This window comes from Microcebus murinus, chromosome 9 (assembly GCF_040939455.1).
Source record: "Microcebus murinus isolate Inina chromosome 9, M.murinus_Inina_mat1.0, whole genome shotgun sequence".
In the NCBI taxonomy this organism is placed as follows: domain Eukaryota; kingdom Metazoa; phylum Chordata; class Mammalia; order Primates; family Cheirogaleidae; genus Microcebus; species Microcebus murinus.
The window spans coordinates 23598433-23622148 of NC_134112.1; the positions used below are offsets into that span (position 1 = coordinate 23598433).

Below are 23716 nucleotides of genomic sequence, written 5' to 3' on the forward strand. Positions count from 1 at the left end.
ATGTATTAATCAACTGGCTTATCATTGACTTTGTAGGATCTTTTTCCCTTCTAAATATATGTCCCAGTATAGAATTTGACTAAAAATGTGAACAAAAAAGGTGCTCTTGACAGCATTTTATTGCTAAATTATTACTATTTGCCAAACTTCGATTACTTTGTTTTGGAACTACTTTGGTTTGGAATTAATCATGGCTAACATGTTTTAAAAACTGTGTCAAAGACTTTACAGAGATTACCTTATTTAATAGTCATAAGAGCCTATGAGTGTATCTATTATTACTCTCATTTACAGATGGGGAAACTGAGGTTTAGAGAGGTTAATCGTTTCTGTTCATAGTTAACACAACAAGTAAGGTGGGAAAAGAATTCAAGTTTCCTCACTCTAAATCTCAACTCATTCACTATCTAGAACACCCCTAAGCGCCTTTGCTAAAGTAAGTTTGTCTGATGAACAGACTAGGGAGTTGCCTGTGGCTGACCCACTTTGTGGATGGCTGTCCAGGTTTAGTCTATGTTAGGGGAGGTAGATGCAAGGGCTCAAAAACTGCCCGGTGTGAGGTCTTGTCTCCAGAGACAGATGTCGGAAGACACAAGTGAATAAGTCGGAGACAAGTGAATAAGTCTGACAGACGTCAGAGGAGACGGTGAATAACTGTTATTTGGCGGTCCCAAGCTTCCGACACCATTCTGCCCCAGCTGGTTGGAAGCTGGCAGTGTGGACTGGGTGGAGGGGACGGAAGAAGGTCATCCTGCGTGAGGATCCAAAGTGTCTAGGGCCAACCGTGCTCCTGGACGTGCCCTCCCTCCACTTACTAACGTTCACTCTGGTACATGGACTCGCCTCTCTTCTTGGCCTCGGGTGACATAACGTCTGCCTGGTCCCCCAACCCTCTTTCAGTTTAGTCTAAATGCTGGCTTTCTTTCCAGCCACTCCTGGTGACTCTCCGCCCCTGGGAGTTGGCCTTTCTCTTGGTCTGATCATCTACAGAGCTTGGCTCGCTCTCTGCTCCCTCCAACGCGTTTCACATTCGGTGGGGTGAGTCACCTCTCTTCACTACTCACACAGCATCTTACGCCCTAGCATCCACTACCAAGCTTCTCTGCCTGCCTCGAATGGTTACTCTTTAGGTTTTTAACATTTCTGATCATCCAGAAAATTGCCCACTCTATTTCACTTCCATTTAACACATGACCAAATTAAGTCTCTATCATGTTACAAAACATAATGGCTAGGGTTAGAATTAACTTATTTTTCTCATTCTTCTTTCACATCTTTCTTCATAAGCTTAAATTCTTCCTAAGCCTTCCATTCGTATTACACTTTTGGAGGCTTCGTAACACACTGCCAAGTAGATTCTGGAGAACTTAAAGTTTACATCTGCCCCTAGAGATTGGACCCGGTATTGACTATATTATTTATAGACATTATGATCTAGTAGGGTCTTCTGGGTAAGCATTACCTCCTAGGAAATAAACAGAGCTCCCCAGAATGTCAGATAGAACACCTGGTCTTGTCAAACCTGGTTACTGCAAATGACCCCAGCATTAGAACTTGCACTATGAAGAAGAAAGAAAAAGAAGGAAGAAGGAGAAGAAGATGGAGAGAAAAGAAGAAGAAGAAGGAGGAGGAGGAGGAAGGAGAGAAAGAAGGAGAGGAGGAGGAGGAGGAGGAGGAGGAGGAAAGATCATGGGGAAGGTTTACCTGTGCTTGGTTGCCGGTGTGCAGGGGCGGGTGTGGCGAGGTCTGGTGATGTGCTGGGTGTGCATGGAGGTGGGAGTGGGAGTGATGATGGGGGTGGTTCTGCTGGTGATGGGGTTGAGGGTGAGGATGGTGTGCTGGGTGCTGGTGCTGGTGTGGATAGGGGTGATGGGGTGGCAGTGTCTGGTGCTGATGCGGGTGCGAGTGCATGTGATGGTGCGGCGTCTGGTCCTGCCGGGAGCCCATCATTTCCATCATGTGTCCCATGGTGTTCATATTCCCATTTGACATGGCAGCAGGGTGGTGAGTCAACGCGGCCTTCAACCTCTGAAATGGAACAAAACAAGAGGGGACAACTGAGATCAGTCATGTACGTGATAGGGACTTTGAAGCAAAATGAGTCATATTTTCAATTCTATAATATTTTATAGTACAGTCATATAGTCGTTAACATTTTTTCCTGGTACCAAGATAACTTTTGTGTTAATTTCATATTTTCTTACATATTATGGTAGGTAGGAGGGTCAGTATTATCAATAAATGTTAATTCAACCACCATAGCAAATGGGCAGGACATCCCACCAAGATATAGACATTTTCCAACCTTTTTGACACCAGGGACTAGTTTCATGGAAGACAACTTTGTAGCTTGGTCCCTAACAGGCCACAGACCGGTACTGGTCCACTGCCCAGGGGCTGGGGAGAGAAGTACTAGAAGGTATTTCCTACTAGCCCATCATTCATCCTATCATATCTACAGCTGAATGCAAATATAAACCAAATAGACCCATGGGATACGATAATGCCACTGAACAAAGGCCCCCATCTGATATGGCACTGTGTTTTGTAAGAGTCACCAGCATAAAAGGTTTTGCCTCTCAAAAGCTTTCTCAGACATAAAGAAGAATTGATTTCAAATTTTAAAATGTAGGACGAGCACTAATATCATTTTAGGGCTTCAAGTTAGCTTAAGTAGTCTATAAATTTGGAGGTAACGTGTAGGTCTCTTCCGTTTGTTACCATGATATTTCTCACTGTTCTGCCTGATAATCTAACTTTTCTTGCCCAATAACTTTCTTCTAACTTTGAGAAAAGGGCGTAAGGAAAGCAGAAGAATATGGAGTATTGCACCTTTTTTGATGGCCACATCAACAGGCCAGATATATTTCTAACAGAAAGCATTATCCATTCACAAGCAAACATGCACACGAATACCTTCTCCCTGAATGTAAAGCAGGGGTCAGCGAATTTTTTCCATAAAGAATCAGATAGTAAACATTTTTTGTCACTGCATGCCTTTTGGTCTCTGTCATAACTACTCAACTGCACTGTTTGGGGCAGAAAACCAGCTGTAGACAATATGTAAATGATGAACATGCTGGGTTCTAATACAATTTTATTTAGGGACAGGAAAACTGAGCTTCATATAATTTTCACATGTCATGAAATTTTATTCTACTTTTGATTTTTTTCCCCCCACAATCATTCAAAATGTAAAAACCATTCTTAGCTCATGTGCTGTACAAAATCAGACAGCAGGTCAGTTGGCCCACGGGCCATAGTTTGCTAACCCTGTTCAAAAGAATCAGTTGGTAATCAGTTTAGTCCCAGCTTCTTCACAATTGTTTTTCCTTCGACACAGGCAATTACCATCATATCCTGAGGGGCACAATGTGCTAAGTACTGTATAATGCGATTGCTCCTCACAAATGTGTCTTATGCAGAGATGACAGACTAATTGGCAAACTCACATTAGCTTCATGAAGTATTTACTAAGGGACTCAAAGTTGTCTCCTGGTTTGTGTTCTTATGTGATTGATGATAGTGGTGTGTAATCCCTGGGCAAACGAAGAGCTGTATTGAAATGATCAAAGCCACCATGCTCTAGCCCTCGTACAATATTAATGATCCTCGGCCAGTTAAACTATTGAAAAATACCAATTCCATTCATCAAAATCTTTAGTTAAACATAAAGAGCCTTTCCTTGCTTTCTAAAAAAGAAAGAGGATGGCAGACTATAAGTTAATATCAGATAATCATTTAAAGTATTTTTGACGTCCTGATTCAGTAACCACTTTGTCCACTTGTCTCCTACTTTCAAAAAATTTTTATAGATTTTTGTTGCATGGATATATTGTGCAGTGGTGATGTCTGGGCTTTTAGTGTACCCATCACCCAAATAGGTGCCCAATAGGTGATTTTTCATCCCTCATCCCCCTCCCTCTCTCCCACTTTTTAGAGTCTCCAATGTCTATTTCACTCTGCAGGTCCATGTGTACCCCACTTGCCTCCTCTTTCACAAGCAACAGCTACTGCCCGACAGCTCCTGACCTTCATGTTGATAGTTCTGAAGGGGTCAAGTTCCCTTGAGTGTCTGGGAAAGATTCGATGCAGGGTGTTGTGTTTACCAGTAGAAACCAAAAGTGGCCTAACACTTCTCATCTTCAATTTTCAGAAATGATTTCATTGTTTTGATAAAAATGCTCATTATAAAAAATTTAAGCAATGCTTAAAAGTATAATGAAGTCAACATCAAGTGAGCCAAATGTGTTGTTTATATTTGGTGGGTGAGCAGCATTCCAGACAACTTTATATAGGCACATGTGGAGATGGAAGAACAGCCAGACTAACTTCTTAACAGTGGAATCACGATAGCATGTAATTAAAAAAACTTTTCTTTGACTATGTGAAGAAGTGAAAATTGGGTGAACTGCTGAGCTTTGGATACATATTTCTTTACCTAAAGAAAAGTTTCTGAATTATCTCCAAACTTAAGGACAAAAAAAAAAAAAAAAGTATGAGAAAACATTATGTTGAAATCATTATGGCTTTTCTAAAATTGACATATTGGACAGTATTAATGGGCTTTCTAAACTATTCCTTGTAATTTTATTATTATAAAAGTATACAGCTGCATAGTAAAACAACAACAAAAAATCAACTACTACAGGAATATTGGGTGAAAAAGTAAAAGCCACTTGCCTAACCTTCTCCCCTGAACCCCAGTTCCAGCTCTCCGATGTAACCACCATGTATTCTCAGACATGTGCTTAGCATTTATAAGAATATGTGCAGGCCCTTTTTATGATATATAGTTTTATACCCTCTTTTTTGTCACTTTCACAATGTATCCTCTCTAAACCAGGAGAGAAGGTACCAGAAGGCATGCCATTTGCATTTTGCCAAAAACAAGAGTGAATTGTGTTATGCCACCCCACCTTCCCATCATCAAAAGGAAAGACAGAAAGAAAGACGGAGGCTGGAAGAGTTGACAAGGGGAGATGTCATTGCTGCACAGTCCAGCGGTGGCCACATGTGTCTGTTACTGCACTTTTCTGAAATTTGGTGGATGGCAAGAATTTCCAGCAAGCTCACCTGCAGCAAGGGGTCATCCAGAGCCCAGCAGCTCCACCTCTCTTGTTGTATTTGCAAAGAACTGATACTTACATTTCCCCCATCCCAAAGCATAGGTTTATTAAGGTCTGCGAGTGCTTTCTCCTTGTCCCTACTTCCTGACCCTTGGGTATAACCCTTTTGTAAGTCTTCTTATACTCAGGGGATGAAGGGCAAAGTCCCAACGGTCTTTGCTCTTCCCACCCAGTGACACTGGTCTACTTCTAGTCCCTGGAGGTGCACCATGGTCCTCTGCATGCACAGGGCCTTGCATTTGATACTCTTCTTGCCTGGAATGCTCTTTCCCTTTCTTCAGACATTCTATAGCTCTCAGCTCCAGCCTCTTCCTTAGTAAAATTCTTCCTGGTCTACTGGCCCATCTCAGCTCCAGCCTCTTCCTTAGTAAAATTCTTCCTGGTCTCCTGGCCCATATCAATTCCTATTGTTATACGATCCCAGTAAAACTATATTCCTTAAAAAAGAAAAAACAGTTTGTAGTTATATAATTTTTAGTATGATTATTCAATTAATATTCACCAACTGTCCCAGACTGTAAGTTCCATGTTGGATTTTGCTTGTAGCAAAAGCAAATCCTTGTAGCAAGGATTCAGTGTGAAATTCATAGCTTTAGCACACACCTGATACGTATTATACACTGAATTCATATTTTTGGACTGAATGTATGAATGAATAAATTAGTGCATGAATGAAACTTTCTGAAGCTAATGAGGAGGATGCAGCATTTTTATCTTGGCTCACTGCAGGTGGTATTTCCATGAAGGATGATTTTATTAGTCAACCAAGGTTAGCCGAATTGACTACAGAAGTCATGCAGACAGATGGGCTGTGAAAGTACAGTCAAAACAGCTCCCCACTCCACACCCTGCCTGCCCTCTAGAAAATGATAACAGAGAAAAGAAAACATAAACAAACAAGAGGAATGCAGCACGTTAATTTTATCTTGATATGTTTTCCCTGGAATTGTGGCAAGGAGTATCGAAAAGCTGAGTAGGAGTGGGTCATCGTGTTGTTCCTTCGATGCTACAAACAACTTTTCCACTCTTAATTAGGAGCAAATGAAGCTTGACAAAGAAATGCTATGCACCAGATCTTCATCTCTCAAATAATTAGCTTGCACTGGTAAGGGAAATTACTTGATTGCCTCAAGTCTATTCTTGCATGTTTCACGCCAAGATGACAATACTAGCGATGCTTCTAACATTCCATTTAACTATTTATTTACTCGACAAATATTTATTGGGCTTAGACTATGTGCCAGGCATGATGCTAGGCACATCATTATCGGCCTACTAACTGAAGGAAATGGAAGACACATAAAACCAAAACTTTTGAAAAGCATTGCAGAGAAAAAGAAAAAAATACACACATGTGGAAATATAGACCTTCAAGCACCCCTCAGAAAATCTCAGGCTCCTGGGTTAAGCCTGTGCTCCCAGCATCAGCCTAAATCATATTTGAAGGAAAACAGTGAAGATAAGTGAAGGATGCTTATCAACCTGCAGTGCATATGCCACATTTAATATTCTCCATGTCATTTCAAAATAGTTTGGAACACTTCTCAAAGTCCTAAGGAGCCTACCGCTTCCCTCAATCCCAGTGCCAGCAAGAGCACTTGCACTGTGAGTCACTAAAATACACCAAATATAGGTATTTGTACCCCACTCTCTTAGGGATGATGAATGGCCAGCAAATGAGTCCAAGCTGGATTTTGCAGAATGATTTTTCTTTTTGAAGCTGAACTGCGTCTTGTTTTAAATAACATTCTGCCTAATGCCAAGAAAGGGCAAGGGAGAGGGAGGGAAATTAATGAGCAAACACACTTATATTTTTCAGCCATAAAAACCAGGGTTATTACTGAGGTACGACTGCAAGAAAGGAAAAATGATTCTGTCGACTTCCTATGGTCTTCTTCCATGTTCGTTTATTTGAGAGAGCAAATTGGGAGAGGCAACGAGAAGCCCGACGCGCAGCTGGTTTCAGTCAGGAGGGGTCATTTTCGTTCGGCCTGTGTATTTTACAAGCTCCTCGTTCCCTGTTCCCAATGGGAGGGTGGGCCAGCTGCCCGGGATCTGAGTCCTGCTCGGGGACCAGCTGTCCACCTCATCCCCTCCCAGCGTGGCCACTGCCATCGAGGCCCAGCCCCGGCCCCTCTTTAATTTTCCCTTAGCTCAGTTTAGCACCACGGCATGTGGTGGGAAGCCCGGGTACACGCACACGTCATTGCCACCACAAGTGTGCACACGTGTGTGCCTGGTGACTATGTACACACACACACAACACACCCACCCGCACCCACGCCAGGCAATTTATCTCCCATTAGCAACTCACTCACGCCAATTAGAAACATTCGTGGGACTGTGACAACATTTCTTCTTCCTCTTCAGCAAGGCCGACTGCTTATGCTTTATAGACCCTGAAAGCCAAGCCGAATTATTAATTACGTTATTTGAAATTCACTTGGGTGAGGGTGAGGAAGTTTAGAGCATTCTTTCTAGAAAGGTTTTAATTATAAACAGCTGTTGGGTTTTGTTCCAGAAAAGAATGTGATAACATCAAAATGTAGCGTTTCTGGGTGGACCACAAGGAAGAGGCTGTCTCCACACAAATAAGACAAAAATCTGTGTTCATATTTCCTATCGAACACAAAATAATCGCCATCAATCATTGGCTTCCCCAAAGCATTGCTGTGAGACGCAATTGTTTTCTTTCTTCCACAGAGGGAGGGGTCAACACAGGCTTCTGAATGGTCCAGTCAGTGGTGTGAGGCCAACACTCTTTGCTGGGTGTGTGCTTTTAATATCAATGACCTCCTCTAGGTAGCAAGGATTTCTGAAATTGTGTCTGAATTAGCTTTTTTTAAAAAAAACTCAAAAAAACCTGATATTTATCTGCTGAATTTAGTAAGTATAAAATGGCCAGTTTAGATTCCAAAATGCTTGCAAACATGAGAGGTAGGAAAAGACAGAAAGAAAACTGTCCCATGCTATTCATGGGACAGTTACATAAACTGCAAGCATCATTTGCTAACGCAGAAATAGTTCTAATGCCCAGAATCCCACTTGGGCGTCAGGACATCCACTGAGAATGAATGTGTGACCCTGACAGCACAGTGGACCTCAAAGTCCACGCACGTTCCAGCACCGCCACCAAGATGACTCACTAAAATCGAACTTGATGTAATCACTTGGAATAAAATGTGTGCCTTTTAAAGTTTTCATAAGGTAACTCGGCTTTGATGGTTTCAGAATGTAAGTAATATCTTGCTTTAGATTTCGCTTTGGTGATAAAATTTCAGAAAAGGCTACCAGGTTGGAAGGAGACATTACCCAGGAGGAGGAAGACCTAGAAGAATACCCAGAAAAAAATATTCACACTCCCTATCATGTTATATCGCTAAAACTTATTAATTCCAAAGATATTAAAAATGACATAATTACTAAAAAACACTAAGAAGCTGCATTATAAATCAACATTCTAGTCCAGTGGAAAACGGTATAAGGAAACCTCAAAAATAAGGATGGTACTTGAGAAAAGTGGAACTTCAGCAGTTCCACTGTAAGCGATAAAAAGAATTCAGTGCTTGATCAGACTTCAGTGCTAGGTGATACATTGAATTTTGGTGGTTAAAAAGCCAAACAAACCCCAGAGAAAAATCTTAGCAATTTCCCTGCCAGCCTTTTTCATATTAATATCTAAGTCATATATTAATTACAGTTCTGCAAGAGTGAGCCCTCCATTTGTTCTTGTTAAATGGAGAAATTAATGAATGCACATTTATAAAATTATTTTATTTCAGATACCATTTCCCCATATCTCTTGGACTCAGTGGATGTCTTTTATAATTAGCAGGACGGGGGCATTCTAAGAGGCTGTCTATTTTAGTGAATTTCAGAAAAACTGCTACTGTGAGAGCGAGAGCTAGTCTTAGCTTCCCTATAAAACAGCTTTAGGTCCTTGGATAAGTAACCCACTTAGCTCCTTAAGCCACCTAACAAAAGAGGGCAGGATCCTTAGCTCCTTATTCCATCAGAGAAAGGATCTCAGTTGATGTTTTGGTAAGTGACAGAAATCTATTGGAGAAGTGAATTGGATGAATGTCCGAAATAAATAAAGAAAAGTCATCGCTGTGGAGAACTTTAGAAAAAGATTTAAGAGTGAGAATTCTTTAAAATCCAAGCCAGGTTTTAAAGTCTGGCTCCATGACCTTGGGTGGTCACCTTGAGCTTCACATTGCTCTTCTATGAAACGGGAACACGTAATGAGAGGAGAGCCTGTATAACCATAAGGACGGCCACAGTAACCACTGAGACACAGTGGAGCTGTTTTGTGGATGGGGTGGAGGGGCAGGAGGGGAAGTTAATACCAGCTTTTGATGAAAAATAAAGCACAATGGAATATCATTCATCCATAAAAAGGAATCAGGCACTGATACATGCTATGACATGGATGAATCTCAAAAGCATTATACTAAAAGAAAGAAGCCAGACACAAAAGGCTACATTTTATATGATTTTATTTTCTATGAAATACCTAGAATAGGTAAATCCATAGAGAAAGGAAACAGATAAGCTGTTGCCAGGAAGTATGGGGAGGGTTAGGGACTGTTTAATGGTTTCCTTCTGAGATAATGAAAATATTCTAGAATGGGAGGTAATGGGGTACAACATGTTGAATGCACTAAACACCACCAAAATGTATATCTTAAAATGGTTAATTTTATGTTATGTGGATTTTACCTCAACTTAAAAATAAAATAAGAATCTCTTTTCTTCTAAGTGGGTGCTGATAGAAACTCTTGACTTCATCTGAGACTTACTAATATATATTATTGTGATGTCATCTTCAGGGAAACACTGTATTATGAAATGATAAAGGCTAAAAAGATAATGTCACCCTAGAATGACTACAGTCAATGCCAGGTTTTTAGTATCTGTCTCAGAAACTTTGACTTCTCTGCAAGATACTGGTATTTGCCTTTTCTTACAACTCTATCATCTTCTAGCTGGCTTAGACTGAAGGAGAAATTCAGAAACCAGAGCCATGAACTGTGTGATGATACAAAGCTCATAGAGACCATTCAACACACTGAATGAAGAATCAACATCCACAAAGATCTTGTCTGATAAGAGAAATCTAACAAGAATCAGTGTAATATCTTATGCTTGGTTAACAAGAGCAAAAAAAAAAACCCAAAAAACCAAAAAAAACTAAAACAACAACAACAAAAAAAGAAAAAGCAGCTTAGGGGAGATGTAGCTCGGCACTAACATATCTATAACAGAAGGATGTGGGGATTTTATTTGACTTTCTAAAAGCATCATTATGCAATGCAGATGTCAAAACAGCTGTGATTGTTCAGCTGCATCGATAAAACTAGATTAGAGAACTTAATGCAAAGGAGCGAGTCCCATTCTTCTCTGCCCAGACCACAGTGTATACCACACAAGCGTATGTCCACTCACATGTCTGTCCCTACCAAAGATCTGACAATCACACCTAATAGGTGTCAGATTTTCCTCTAGGGGAGCACCCCAATTCTCATTTGATGAGCGTGCCTGCTGTTCCTGTTTTTCTCCTCTCTAGCACTGTTATGAACAACCCTGTATTCACACATCTTGGCATGTTTGCCTGACTATTTCTGAAAAGTGCTCATTATTTAAAAAAAAAAAAAATCTGGTGAATTGACCCACCCAGTTGGGTTCAATTTCTGGGCAAGAGACAGTGATGGTGGTGACAGTAGTGTGTGTGTGTGTGTGTGTGTGTGTGTGTGTGTGTGTGTGCGCATGCGCGAGTGCGTGCCCAGGCGTAGGAAAAGGGGCTGGTGTCTGTGAAAGCAGATTTAAGGGAAGGGATGGGAGGCACCTGACAGGTTCAGCTGTAAAGAGCCTTTTCTTGGCTCTCATTTTCTTATTCTGCCAATATTCCCATACTCCGTGAGATAGTCTAGATCCTCTGCTCCTTTCAGGCCTTAAGCATTATGGGATGACCTCAGGTACTAATTTGGCCCTAGAAGACATTATATACTAGTTTCCCTGGGAACTTTAAAGGTGCTGAATGCACAGTGAAGGTAGAATAAATATTTGTCAATTGCCAGCCTGCCCGCTGCCCGAAAGTCTCCAGGCACTGGTGCCTAACCATGTAACGTCTTTGAAGCACTGGCCTATAATTTTCTCCACAGAAAGAACACTTTCTGGTGGTGATTGCAGGGAGAATAATGCCCTTTGTCTTGCTAGCAAACACCACTCACCCCTAAAAACCCAGCACCTGCAAACCTGGTAACTTTAGGTGAGGGCTTATTTCCAGCTTTTATAGAAGAAAGTTCTATTGGAAAAAAGTAATCCCTTGTTATTTTATTTTGGACGAGCTTTTAATCAGAAACATAGGCAGTAACATATGTTAGAAAAATACATATGAAACATAGAACTTTGCATTTATAACTCACTATGGAAAATTCATGCTAATGCAGCTTAAGTTTGGGATTTTAATTGCACAGAAGTTGGGAAACTCAGAGTTCAAGTTCCCACAGCGAACTTCACTCCACATGTGCATCACAGGGCCTTTCCTGAGTGGGTGATCTAATTATTTGGCAAAAAGTGGTGCCATGAATAGTGATGGAAAGGATTTCTCCTCAGTGCTACCCTTCTCATAATCCCACGCAAGATGGATAGGGAGCAACTGTAGCTACCAAATTGCACCCTTTTTAACGCTCAGCAGTCCTTGGGTATGTGTTTGGTGCCCATCGTGACAGCAATGCCACTGTAGCGCCTGGTGCAGGAGGTGCAGGACTTGACAATGTGCTGCCTAGGGGAACAGCCTGCTGCCATGACATCACCTGGTTCTCCAGAAGATCCCTCCCCAAACCCTTATGGGAGCATCTGTGTCCAGTGGGAACTGCCCCCAGCGCTACCCCCAGAGGGCATCTCAGTAACTCTCATGGTCAAACTTTTGAATCTGAAAGTTTAACTAAAAAGCCCCCAGGGGACTGGAAAATGAGCCTTCTCTAAGCAGACTTCTGTGTAACCTTGGGACAGTTGTCCAAGACAGCTGTTCTACGTTGCTGTCTTCTGGCTTCGTTCCAGTTGTTGGGAGATGGCAAGGTGTGTGCCATTGAGACCCTGTTGGAGTCATTAGGTGTTGTGTCCAAGGGCGCTGCGAACTTAACTGTAGTAAGAAGTCTCCAGGTGTTTCTCATTAATTATGGGGTAGCTGACTGCATGGAAGTTTAGGTTGTCTTGTTTCTTGGTATCCGTATCCAAGTCTAACATGTTCTATATGTGTGCAGTATCTGCTTTTTCTTCTTGGGAAAATGGTGATGGTGTATTTGGGTGCTATGCTTTGCCTCTGGACCTGACCCCTGCCTGAGGGCCCCAAAGTGTGGGGCCCCCAGTACACACCACTGATATAGGAGGAGGGTGGTGGGGGAGAGAGATTGTAATGACCTTGATTCTTAAGCACCCACTTAACTTCCTTCTTGGACTTTGTGAATGTTGGTGTTTGGACCAATAGCTGAATCAACTTGCTGTTACGGTTCTACCATCCTATTGAAGAAGAGTTACAAGTCTGCCTGTGAGTGGGCTGAAGTATAGGGTGCTCAACTCAGCAGTCATTTGAAAACACAAACAGCACATTTTTTAATAGCCCCTGGGCTCTGAGCACATTGAGAATCCATGATGCCACTTGTGAACAGCCTGGTCTCTCTGAGCCTGGAGGACCTGCAGAAACCTCTGGAAGATTCAGGGTCAAAGCCAATCATCACTAGTAAGAGCTTCCAGCACAACATAATCTTTGGTATTTTAATCCAATCACACTAGGGAGAATAAAGCTGTGCTTGGGGGAGCCAGAACAAAACACAAAATCTTTCCTTTCCCCTCTGCATGTCTACATTTAAGGCATTTCAAAGAGGAACCATTCATAATTTATGAACAATCTGGCCACCTGTGTGTGTATAGAAAGTTACATTTAAGGAGAGCTTTTGGCTTATGCCTAAGAAGATGAAAGTGCAAAGCATTTCCAACCAAAAAGATAAATAACTGATTTTCCGAGTTGACATGCATCCAAATCATGCTGCTTCTCACCTACATTTTAAAAATAACATTCCTAATCGGGTATTGGAAAATATTGAGTATTCTATGCTTTTTTTCTAGTTTCAGAGTTTTCTCTACTTCTGTGGGGTTTTTTTTCTTTCAGGTAGTATGATGATCAGAATACATTCTATTTGGTATATTTTTGACAGTGGAATTGCAGACCCTTGCTAAGCTATCTTTTTACATCTCCTTTTCTATTGTCTCCATGACGTACAGCTCAATGAACCAGAGATCTAAATCTACTATTTTATTGCCTACAACACAAGTAATGGGGTGGTGGGGTGGGGAGTGTGAAACCATCTCTTTAAATCACATTGTCACAACTGAGTACCATTCTAAAAATGCCAAACAGAAAGCTTTCTGGTTGATTTATTAATTGAAAATGGCCTCTCTAAGAATTTATCTTCTAACAAGCTTAAGATATCATTTTCATGATCTGTCTTCTTTTCCAGCTCAAGCTATTTCTTCTCTGACTCCAAATTTCTCTTAAGCAACTGCTCACCAGGGACTGACAATAATATAGTAGCTTGCCCTAAATCAGTACCTTCCTCCTAGAGAGAGCAAAGCTCTTTGCAGACATTAAGCCTGTGAAGTAGGAGACAAAGACAATTCTCCACCTTTTGGAGATAATAGAAAATTCCTTGGAAGAAATGTTAAGTCACCTGCTTAGGAGTCAGTAAAGTGAAGGAATTTGAAGCTGGTGTTGTTCTTGGTGGTGCGGCCTACTTGGATTGACAGCTTTTGGGGCAGAAGAAAGACGGCAGATAATAAAGAATAAGGTGGAGAAGGCAAGAAGGAAGGAAAAATCAAGGACAGAGGGAAGGGAGGAGGACCTGCGGAGAGCAGCAAGAGCAAAAGCAAGTTGGCTCTCACCGAAGATGTAAAACACAGACTATTCAATGGCTCCGCCATTTGTTAATTTACAATGATAAGGCAGAACCATTGTAAAAGAGAAGTGAATGCAAGATTGAGTCAAAATATTCCAAGCTCAAAACAAGCTCAATTCCTTTTTTTGGAGTATTGCCCACTCCACCCTAGTTTCCAGATAAATTAATCACCAAAGGGACATTAGCAGGTGGTTACTTCTCTTCACCCTACGCCAGCGAAGAGAGAGTCTGGATTTGGTGTGGCAGATAAGGAAGGAACTGAATCCTGTAAGGTTGTTTTTATATGAATGACATCCTACACAGACATGTGCCCACTCCTGTCAGGTTTTCAAACCCTGAGTGGTTAACCAGAGGCTAACAAAATGGTTAACCAAATGTGTCAACCACTAAGCCATGTGGAAATGGTGATGGCAGTTCTAGCAATGGGGGGTTGTTCTCCCATTTCTGTGACACATTCCAATCAGCAGCCCCAGCCTGATTTTTAGAATGGCATCGTGTGTAAAGAGTACATTCAGGTCTGCAGAGCTTGCATGAATAAAGCCCAGCTCACCAGGGGAAGGGCCTTCTGTGCTGATGGACTGACTACTTCTCCTGCTAGGCAGATGTTGCTGCTCTAGGTATGGATGGAAGCATTTTCTCCAACATGTCCACATGAGCTCACCACTTGGTTCTGGTCTAACTGATGGGACCAAGTCCATCTGAGTGGAAATCTTTTTTTAAAAAAAAATACTAGATGGATTGTTTTTCTTGGTCCCATTTCAGTGCCTGCCATTTTTTCCCTTACTTTTTTTGTTTGTTTGTTTGTTTTCTGCTCCTTTTATTTCCTTCCAAAACCCATTCACTATGGGAACTATATCATCATTAATCTTCCTTGGTGGGACATCACATACTGTATGTTTTGCCAAGGAGGATAACTGTCAATAGTCAGATACTCAACTTATTATGGTTGGATAACATTTGCTATGAATAGGACTACTTTTTATAATAAATGAACAGAATTGATTTGTATCATTTAGAACCTCAAAATCCTTTAGGATGGATATGTACTAACATTCAATTTTGTAAACAAAGAAAGAAAGAAATATTATACTCTTCTGACATCCACCCTAACTCTTTCTCCTAAGCAAAAAAATAAATAAATAAAAATAAAATCAAAATCAGGTTCCAACAAGAGAAAAGATGCATTTAAGTGCTTCTGTTCACTCCATTCAAAAATCTTAAATTCAGAGAGATGAACACACAAGTGTACAGAGGGAAGTGAAACTCAGTGGAAAGCAACCAGGGGGAAGGAGAAGGGGAGGGAAATAAACCAACCTAATGAACACTATTTGGGTTATGGGCATACCTATAGCCAAGACTTAAGCACTATAAAAATGATTCATGTAACCTAAAACATTTGTATCCTCTTAATATTTTGAGATTTAAAAAAAATCTTAAATTCCATCTGTGTGCATCACATTGATTCCCGTGGTGTTCTTGGATGGAAGATTGTAGAGACATAGACAGGGAAAGTGAATGTAAACAGAAGCATGTCCTCATTCTATTAAGTCTCTTTCTTCGATCACACCAGGTTTTAAAATTTTTAACTCTTTTCAGTTTTTCATTTAAAGATAGTGTACCACTGGATAAAAAATACAGGGCTCTAACAATGTGTATTCATGACCCATGCTGATGACACCAATTCTTATTACTATATTAATCTGTCTTCTGAAATAACAGTTACATGTTTCTTTCAATCCTAATTTGGGGCCTTGGTTTTGTGTGCAGAGATGATAAGCCCTCCAAATGCATTCTCTTTCCATTTCACTGCTATTTGCTTAGCTTTGATCTCAGATAGAATTCAGATCTGTAATATCAGTTGTCAATTAAGTATATTTTCAGAAGGATAAGACAACAGAGAATGTTTTATGCAGCGCTGGTAAGCCGTGGTGTTTCCAAAGCACTTGCTGTTCAAACTCAATGAATGGACCTGCTGGGAAGACGGACCTCCTTTAAAACTAAGCTACCCCCCAAAAGGGACATGGAGGGGGACTGAAAGATAAAGTGCAGCATCAGTCTGGTTGATTTTCCTCCTAAATGACAGTAACTACCCAGGTAAGAGGTGAACACCCTCAGGATTAGTTGATTGTGATCATCTCAGAACTTAAAAATTACAAAATAATATCAGATGAAATCCACAAATCTCACGAATCAGAGCTAACGATTGCATTAAGTGATTCCTGAATTTACATTTAACATGGTTGGTTCTGAGTTGCAAGGCTGATTCAAAGAATACCTATAAAACAACTAACAAGAAAACAAACTCAATGCAGTACTAGTGTCTACAGTGACAAATATAGGTGGGCTCTGTTTATTCTGAGAAAAGAAGGTTGTCAGGACAACTGAGTGAAACATTTCAAATGCAAGTTAAAGTTCTACTTTTTAAGTACACGAGGAAAAACAGTCAGACTACCATTTGAGGGAGATTAACATGTCAGATGCACATCTGAGATTCCATAATCCTGTGCTGCCAAAATATATGCCAATGTAGGAATAAAGAAGACTTAAAGTAACTGAACCTTTCACTCTTATATGTTCTTGGGGAGCGTGGGTGATGTGCAGCTTGGGCTCTGATGTACTAAGGCTGGTCATTAAATGTTCCATGACTTCTTTTTTTTTTTCTTAACCAGAAGAGGGTTTTAACCTGGCTCCAATTCAGCTAGGGCAATGGCAGCCTCCCTCCCAAAGATTCCTTCTACACTTCCAACTGGCAAACACTTGCTTCGTTTCCTCCTATAGAGTAAGGACTATGAAGCATGACTGGCTGAATGTGGCAGCTCCTCACTCTGCACCTCCCTGGTGTTTGGGGGGAAGTCCCTCATTCTTTCAACACACATTTACTGAGCATTCACTCTGTGCGCAGTAAGTAACACCAACACAAAGATAATACTGCCCTTTTCTGAAAAACTCAAAATGGAGTGGATTCCATTGCCTGTGAGGAGCTGTGACATTGTAGGTTAAAAGGGTAATTCCTATTGAGATTTTAAGTCAACATTAGATTTTTCTAGCCTGAATTAAATAAATAGTGCTGGAGCTAGTCAGCTAACTAGCATTTTTTGATTGCAACATATCAAGTCTATGTAGTTAACTCTGGCCTAAACTGGGATTTTTAGTCATGGCTTAATCCAGTCATTCTCAAATTAGGGCAGTTTTGGCCTCTGGGGGGACATTTGCCAGTACCTGGAAACATTTTTCATTGTCACAACTTGGAGCAGGATAGATAGGGTGCTACCAGCATCTAGTGGGTAGAAGCCAGGGATGCTGCCTAACATTCTACAATGTACAAGATAGCCCCCACAACAAAAAATTATCTAGCTCAAAATGCCAACAGTGCCACAGCTGAGAAATCCTGCCTCAACCTGACAGCCAGGCTAACTAAACTATGACTAAATAACATTTATCAATAGCTTAATTATTTTATGACTCTGAAGGAGACACCATAGGACCACTGTGATGTGGTATTAAAATCAACTGGTATCAAAATTCAGCTAAATAACAAAATATCTTCTTTGTCACATTTCCCCTCTGTCTTTAATGAAGTTCATCAAACCACTCTGTGGTTCAAGAATGATGATAGCAACGTTAAACATTTAGTTTTCTATAACCACAGGCTCTAATAACTGAAAGAGTTTTGGAGCCCACCTAGCCCAAGACTATTCTATTTCACATATTAAAAAACAGAGGGTCGGTGAGGTTAAAGGCCACTGTGAAAACATGACAAGTTCAAGGTTGAGGTTATATTAGGATCCATGCCTCCTGAACGCCAGTCCAGGCTTTCTTTGCTGCCCTAGGGACTAGTCTGGCACTCAGCTGCATCTTGACTATTAAAGAAGAAGCAAGAGACGACATACGAAAATGCTAAGAGCCCATGTGCTGTGTGTTTCCGTGGCACTGAGTCTATGTGATTTGAGGCTGGGCTGTGTCTTGTCAGGAGCCACAGGGACAGTGTCAGCCGCTGTGCCACTGGCAGCAGAAGGGCAGAGTTCGCTAAACCCACGGCAGGTGCATCTCCTGCTCTGGAGACACAGGTGCTCTGCTGGCAGGATCCGCCACCTGCTCACCTGTTTGGGAGATAAAGCCGGTCCCAAGACCTTCCTGGGAGGGTTATCTAGAGCATCACCATGTTCTCCCTCACCAATGGCAGCTGGGCCACTTCACTCAGCTGTCTTCCTAAAACGATTATTGGACTATCTTCTGTTATCTTTTAAATAATTCCAGCCCTGTGAAGTTGGTTGAAGGGAATTACGCAAAACCCTGACATTCTCTTCTCATCGATTAGAGATTAGATTAGATTGGCACATGGATTTGGCCAGCAGGATAGGATAAGAGGTATATACTCCACTTATCTACAGGAAAGTTGTGACAGCAGGCTCTGAATTATGTAGTGAATTTAACACTTCTTCTATTTTCAAATAATCAACCAAAATCTAGAGATACCAAAAACATTCTCATAAACCTTTTTAGTAGACAGACTTGACATTTTCTTAGCCAATAAGAGTAGGAAGGAGGACTTCCCTCCCACTCTCACTCTACCTTTCCTCCATAAAGAATTTTAAGAGAGGGCCTGGAAAAAGTCAAATCAAAGTATCTAAGTAACTTCCCCTTACTTCCTTTCTCTTCTTAGAGCTTCTGTAAAATACAGGGCATGTCAAAGCAAACTTTTAGTTTAAATTTTCTGTTTTGTGTTGCTCATTTTCTTTGAGAGGATTGGGGAAAAGCCATGTCAAATGGGTGATCATGAAGCTGAACACGAGTTGGCTGTCTCTTCTTTCGGCCTTCTGACCCTATCACTAATGTTCTCGTTCAGACTGTCACCATCTGTCTCCCTGCCACCCCTGGATCTGCCTCATGACCAAGGAAGTGGAAGAAAGTATGAGGCTCCTGTGTGCGTGTGCACGCATGGACGGTGTGCACATAGCATGAAGAGGAGGGAACGGAGAGGAAGAAGGTATGAAGCCACACGACCAGGTTCTAGATATCATGTAGAAGTCTGCTTGGAGATTTTCCTATGGACCTTTAAACAGGATATTTGTTGGGAATTTTGGATTCTGTCCTGTGGAGTTCAAGTGCATTCTTCAGGGCAGCCAGTTACAGTTCCACAGAGGTGTGAATGCCCTGGAGTTTCACAGGCACAATACTTCACATTGTTGGTTCGGAATTGCTTTAATTCCTCTCTCCACTGCCCCGCCCCCACCGCCATTAAGAAGCCTCATCTGCAGAGAGGCCAGGACTGAAAATGCCAACGAAAGCACAGAAACACTGCAGTAAACATTCTAGTATAGGAATATAATCAAACATTAACAAGAAATGTGGTCCCAATTTTTGCCTGATAATGGTCGAGCTTAGACTTTAGCAATCACACGAAGTTTGCCCAAAGAGCTCTATTTTCCTGGGACTAGGGGGTGAGGGGGGGAACAGCCATCACTTCATCCCATTTATGGACAGTGGATTAGAGTTCTGTGCCCTATAGGCAGTGAAGCACGTATGCTCTGGAAAAGAGCTCCCTCGAAGCGTGTTTGGAAGCCCATGAATCAAACAGATCAACAGCGCCCCCATTCACCCAGCCTACATCTGTTGCCAGTTCCAGACCGTTCCATGCGGATGATTTGTATATTATTCCACAGGGTGACACCCTAAAATGCGAGCACCTCTAAGAGAATTCTGGCTTTGAACTGGGACACACAAGCCCAGATGCTTCCCAACTCACGTGAACCCCGGGAGGTCTCCACACTATAGAGTGAGTCTATACAGAAGAGCCTAATGATGTCTACACGTGAATGTAGCCTGACGGTGACTGTTTATTTGTCTGACTTTGAGAAACTGCGCTGGAGACCATCAGAAAAATGAATAAAGAAAATCCTCCTCAAATGGCACCGAGCCACGTATAGGTTAAGAGATGCTGCTGAACAGTCCTGAAGAACAGCTTGTAAAAAATCAATACCTTTAATGACGGTGACTTAAAATGAAGCCTTAGCATACAGAAGAAAGAGGGTAGACAGTTGCTAAGGCGCAAAAATGGGTGAAAAGTGGAACAGTGTGCATCAGGCGGCCACTCTCGGATTCCCGAAGACTCTGGCGACCCTTTTGCACTCGCTCCAGAAAGGCCCGAAAGCTGTTTGGCATTAGAGGCGGAGAGAGAGAAAGCAGACATCGTCGTAACCCTTCGCTCCTGAACCACATCACACCCCCCTCCCTTAATAGGAATCTTGCGGGCTTAAACCACAGGCTCATATCCGAGCCTTTCCTGCCAGGGCAGCAGACAGACCTTGCTTTCCCACAGACCGGCGCAGAACCTCAGCATCCCACCACCATGCTGGGGCTTAAGAATCCATCATCAGGGCAGCCAAATCCGCTTCTCCACTCCCTGAGACTCCGTCCTGGCCCCCAGCCAGAGTGCGAAGACCAGGAGGGGGAAAAAAAAATCCTATCCTGGGCAGGAGGGTGGGGAGCAGCGAGAAAGGGTTCAAGTGGCTAATTTTTCCACTTTCCCCCTGCTGAGGCTAAAGCAGTGACAGATAATTTATCACACATTTTGATTGCACGCCAGCTGGCTGTAAAAAAAAAAAAAGAAGAAAGAGTTGTTTATTAATTTAATTAGCTGGCTTATTTATCAGGGCCGGGTCAGCGGGGGCGGTGAGAAGCCACAGGATGCCCATGTCAGGCTGTCTCTCGCAGGCCCTGCAGGCAAGGGGGGACGCACATTCTCAGCCCCAGGACTTGAAGTGTCGCTCTAGCTGTGTTTACCCTGAGCGCTTGGAGTGCCCGGAGGAAGCCCATCAACTGTAACGCAATACCAGGGTTGGAAGAGGCTCCAAACAGGACAAAGTCATTAGTGTTTTTTACGCTTTCAGGGGGCCACTGTCAGACACAATGCTACGTCCTTTCTGGACTCATGTTGCTTGTTGCCGTCGCTTTTTTCCCATGTGTCGGTGGGAATTTATACACCGGGCTGCAGCATAGCTGTCCTGGTCTGTTCCGGCTAATGATGCCCAGGATTAGGGATATCATTCATTCAGTAAGTGGCTTATTGAAGAAAAATTCATGAACGGTGCATCGAGGGGCTTGCTTTGTGCCAAGCTCTGATTGCAGGACTTTTACTGAGGTTGCTGGTTATAGTTAATTCCCATGGGGTGGGGGCAATGGGGGCCCATTTTACCAACCAGCTAGGTAAGGCAGAGATTTGAATCCATTTACCCTTCCCCAAGGCCCTCCTCATTCCCTTGTGGCTATGGGTGACGCTGGACCACACACCTCTGCGAACGCTGTAATGGCAAGAAGCAAGGAAGAAAAGAAAGGAAGGGATATTTACAGTTTTATTTTTTCATTTCAGAACAACCTAACTGTAAGCAAATGGTTATAATGTATACATTTGACTTTGTTTTTATTCATAGTATCACCATTTTCCTCATGAGCCTTACAAATAAAGTGCTTTAAAGGAAGACAAATTTGGGACAAATATCTAAATAGACTCCTTTTCACACATCATTTAGAATTAAGTGTGGATATTGTGGATAAATGGTGAGAGAGGCATCTAAGACTACAATAAATTTTCTGGTTCACTGGCTTGTTGATCAAGCAGCACAGGTGACATAAAAGTGGTGCCAACGACAAGGCCATGCTAGTAACTTTAGCAGGGATGTCGCTTATTAAGGGGAAATGTAATTTTTGAGCCTTCTGCAGGGCCCGGTCTCGGGTGAGAGGAGAGAGGCATAAGAGCGTTTTATTGAATGTTAGTATCTGGAGGTATATTATGCTGGCTTCTCCATAGCATGCTGGGAGTCAGGACCTCTTCGTCGTTCCACGTCAGTCACTAATGGTATGAGGGGGCAAAGGTTTTTCGCAACTTCTGGAAATGTCTTGAATCATCATCTTCCTTTCCTCTCCCCCTCCCTTCCTTCTCTGCATGTGTCTTCCATGTGCGAGAATGAAACAAAAGCTCCGGTGCGCAGACGACTGTGTGTGGAAAGGCTCTCGGCGATGTCACCACGCTGGGACTCCTTGGTGTGTCCGCCCCGCCCGGCCTATGAAAGAGCCTGTGTTGTCCCTTTTCCACTGCCATTTGCCAACTCAGTTTTTGGCTCTTTGGTTGCTGAACTTAGCTTCTCCCTTGACGATTTGCTAATTTCTAAAATGTCCCCGAGAAATACCAAATCCTTAATGTTGGCTCTTTTTGATAATATCTCCAACACTTGCCTTCTTCTAATGCCTAAAAATCGTCCTTTGAGTTGAATGAAATCAAGTGGGATTAACCCCCATCTTCCTAGTAACGTCTTCTGCCACATCCGTTGCAACTGGTGGGCAGCTTCCGCTTTCAAAAATGGGAAGGAAATTTTAGGTGGCGATGCACTCGTAGTTCTTTCATTTCTTCTTTTTCTTTTCAGAGCAAATTAAGCAAATAAAAAAAAAATTAACTTTAACACTGACATATTTTACCACATGTGGGGTATTGGGTTTTTCATATGAGTTCAAGTTTTCCAATTAACTGTGCTGTTTTCAATTCCTGCCGCTGACTGTATCGACATGGGACTTTAAAAACTTTTTGTGACAATTATATCTGGAGATGGCAAGGCCAATATGCTAATTTATCCTAGCATTTCCTTAATCTTTTGTATGGTAAAAAAGATGCTTTGTTAAACTTGTAAAAAAATTTCTCCAGCAGTCTTGGGTCAAAAACACTCTTACTGTATTTCCACCAAAGGGTCAAGCAGATATGCATGTATCCATGTTTATGATTGAGAAGTTTATTCACGTGTAGGGAAAACTGCTCAATTTGAAATCCACATTGTTGAAGCCTAATGAATTTTTAGATTCAACAAGATCTCTAGTAAAGTTCATTTTCAGTTTTTAAAATTATGGAAAAGTCCAAACCCTCTGCCCTGTGTAAAATATTTCCAGAAAAAATAAAAAATACATTCTTGTAACAAACAAGACTGCTTGATTGACAGGAAACTTCATGGAAGAATTCATAGCTTTCCTTTGTTACTATCTTGTCCAACCTCTAAATTTATTTCAAATGAGAAGTTACATTTTTTAAAGTGAGGGAAATACTCTTGCATAGAGTGGAAACCACCTTGGTTGTGGAAGTCTGGCCTCTGAAGTTGGAAATGCTGTGGGTGATTTGTCCCTGAGCAATGCTTGATTTTCACAAAAATATTTCTCAGATTGACTTCTGGGGTTTACTTCCAGAAGGTTTTTGTGACTGAACACAAATTTTATATTTTAAGTCCGATTCCTTTGAAAATGGAAACATTACCAGGTAATTGCATTAATGTAGGTTCCTTAAGACCACATATCAACATTTTATAAGTTCTTAATTTTACCACTACAGCCTATCAAACATCTCTGTGCAAATAAGACTTATAATTTTGATGTAAGTCAGGTACATTAGGGATTTTTAAGGATTTCTCATGATCTTATTCCCCTAGAGAATGGGAATCCCATCTGCTTTGTTGAATGCAGGATCATCAAAGGGCACTGATCTCTCCAAATGGCTTCATTCATTACTGTCTCTGGATCTTCCAGGGCATCTGCCCCATAGAGGGTCAACTCAGTCAACTCAGCTACAGTTCAAGCTCCAATAGATGTTCCAAC

At 41.7% G+C, this 23716-nt stretch overlaps 1 protein-coding gene across 2 annotated transcripts in view; it reads right to left on the reverse strand.

Moving 5' to 3' along the window:
* Window positions 1–23716, reverse strand: part of CREB5 (cAMP responsive element binding protein 5) — a 550201-nt gene that overhangs the window by 17596 nt on the left and 508889 nt on the right. For both annotated transcript variants that reach the window (XM_076006338.1, XM_012735909.2), the window contains one exon: window positions 1705–2028. In XM_076006338.1, coding sequence (XP_075862453.1) covers window positions 1705–2028 — 324 coding nt within the window. The remainder of the gene's footprint in view (window positions 1–1704; window positions 2029–23716) is intronic.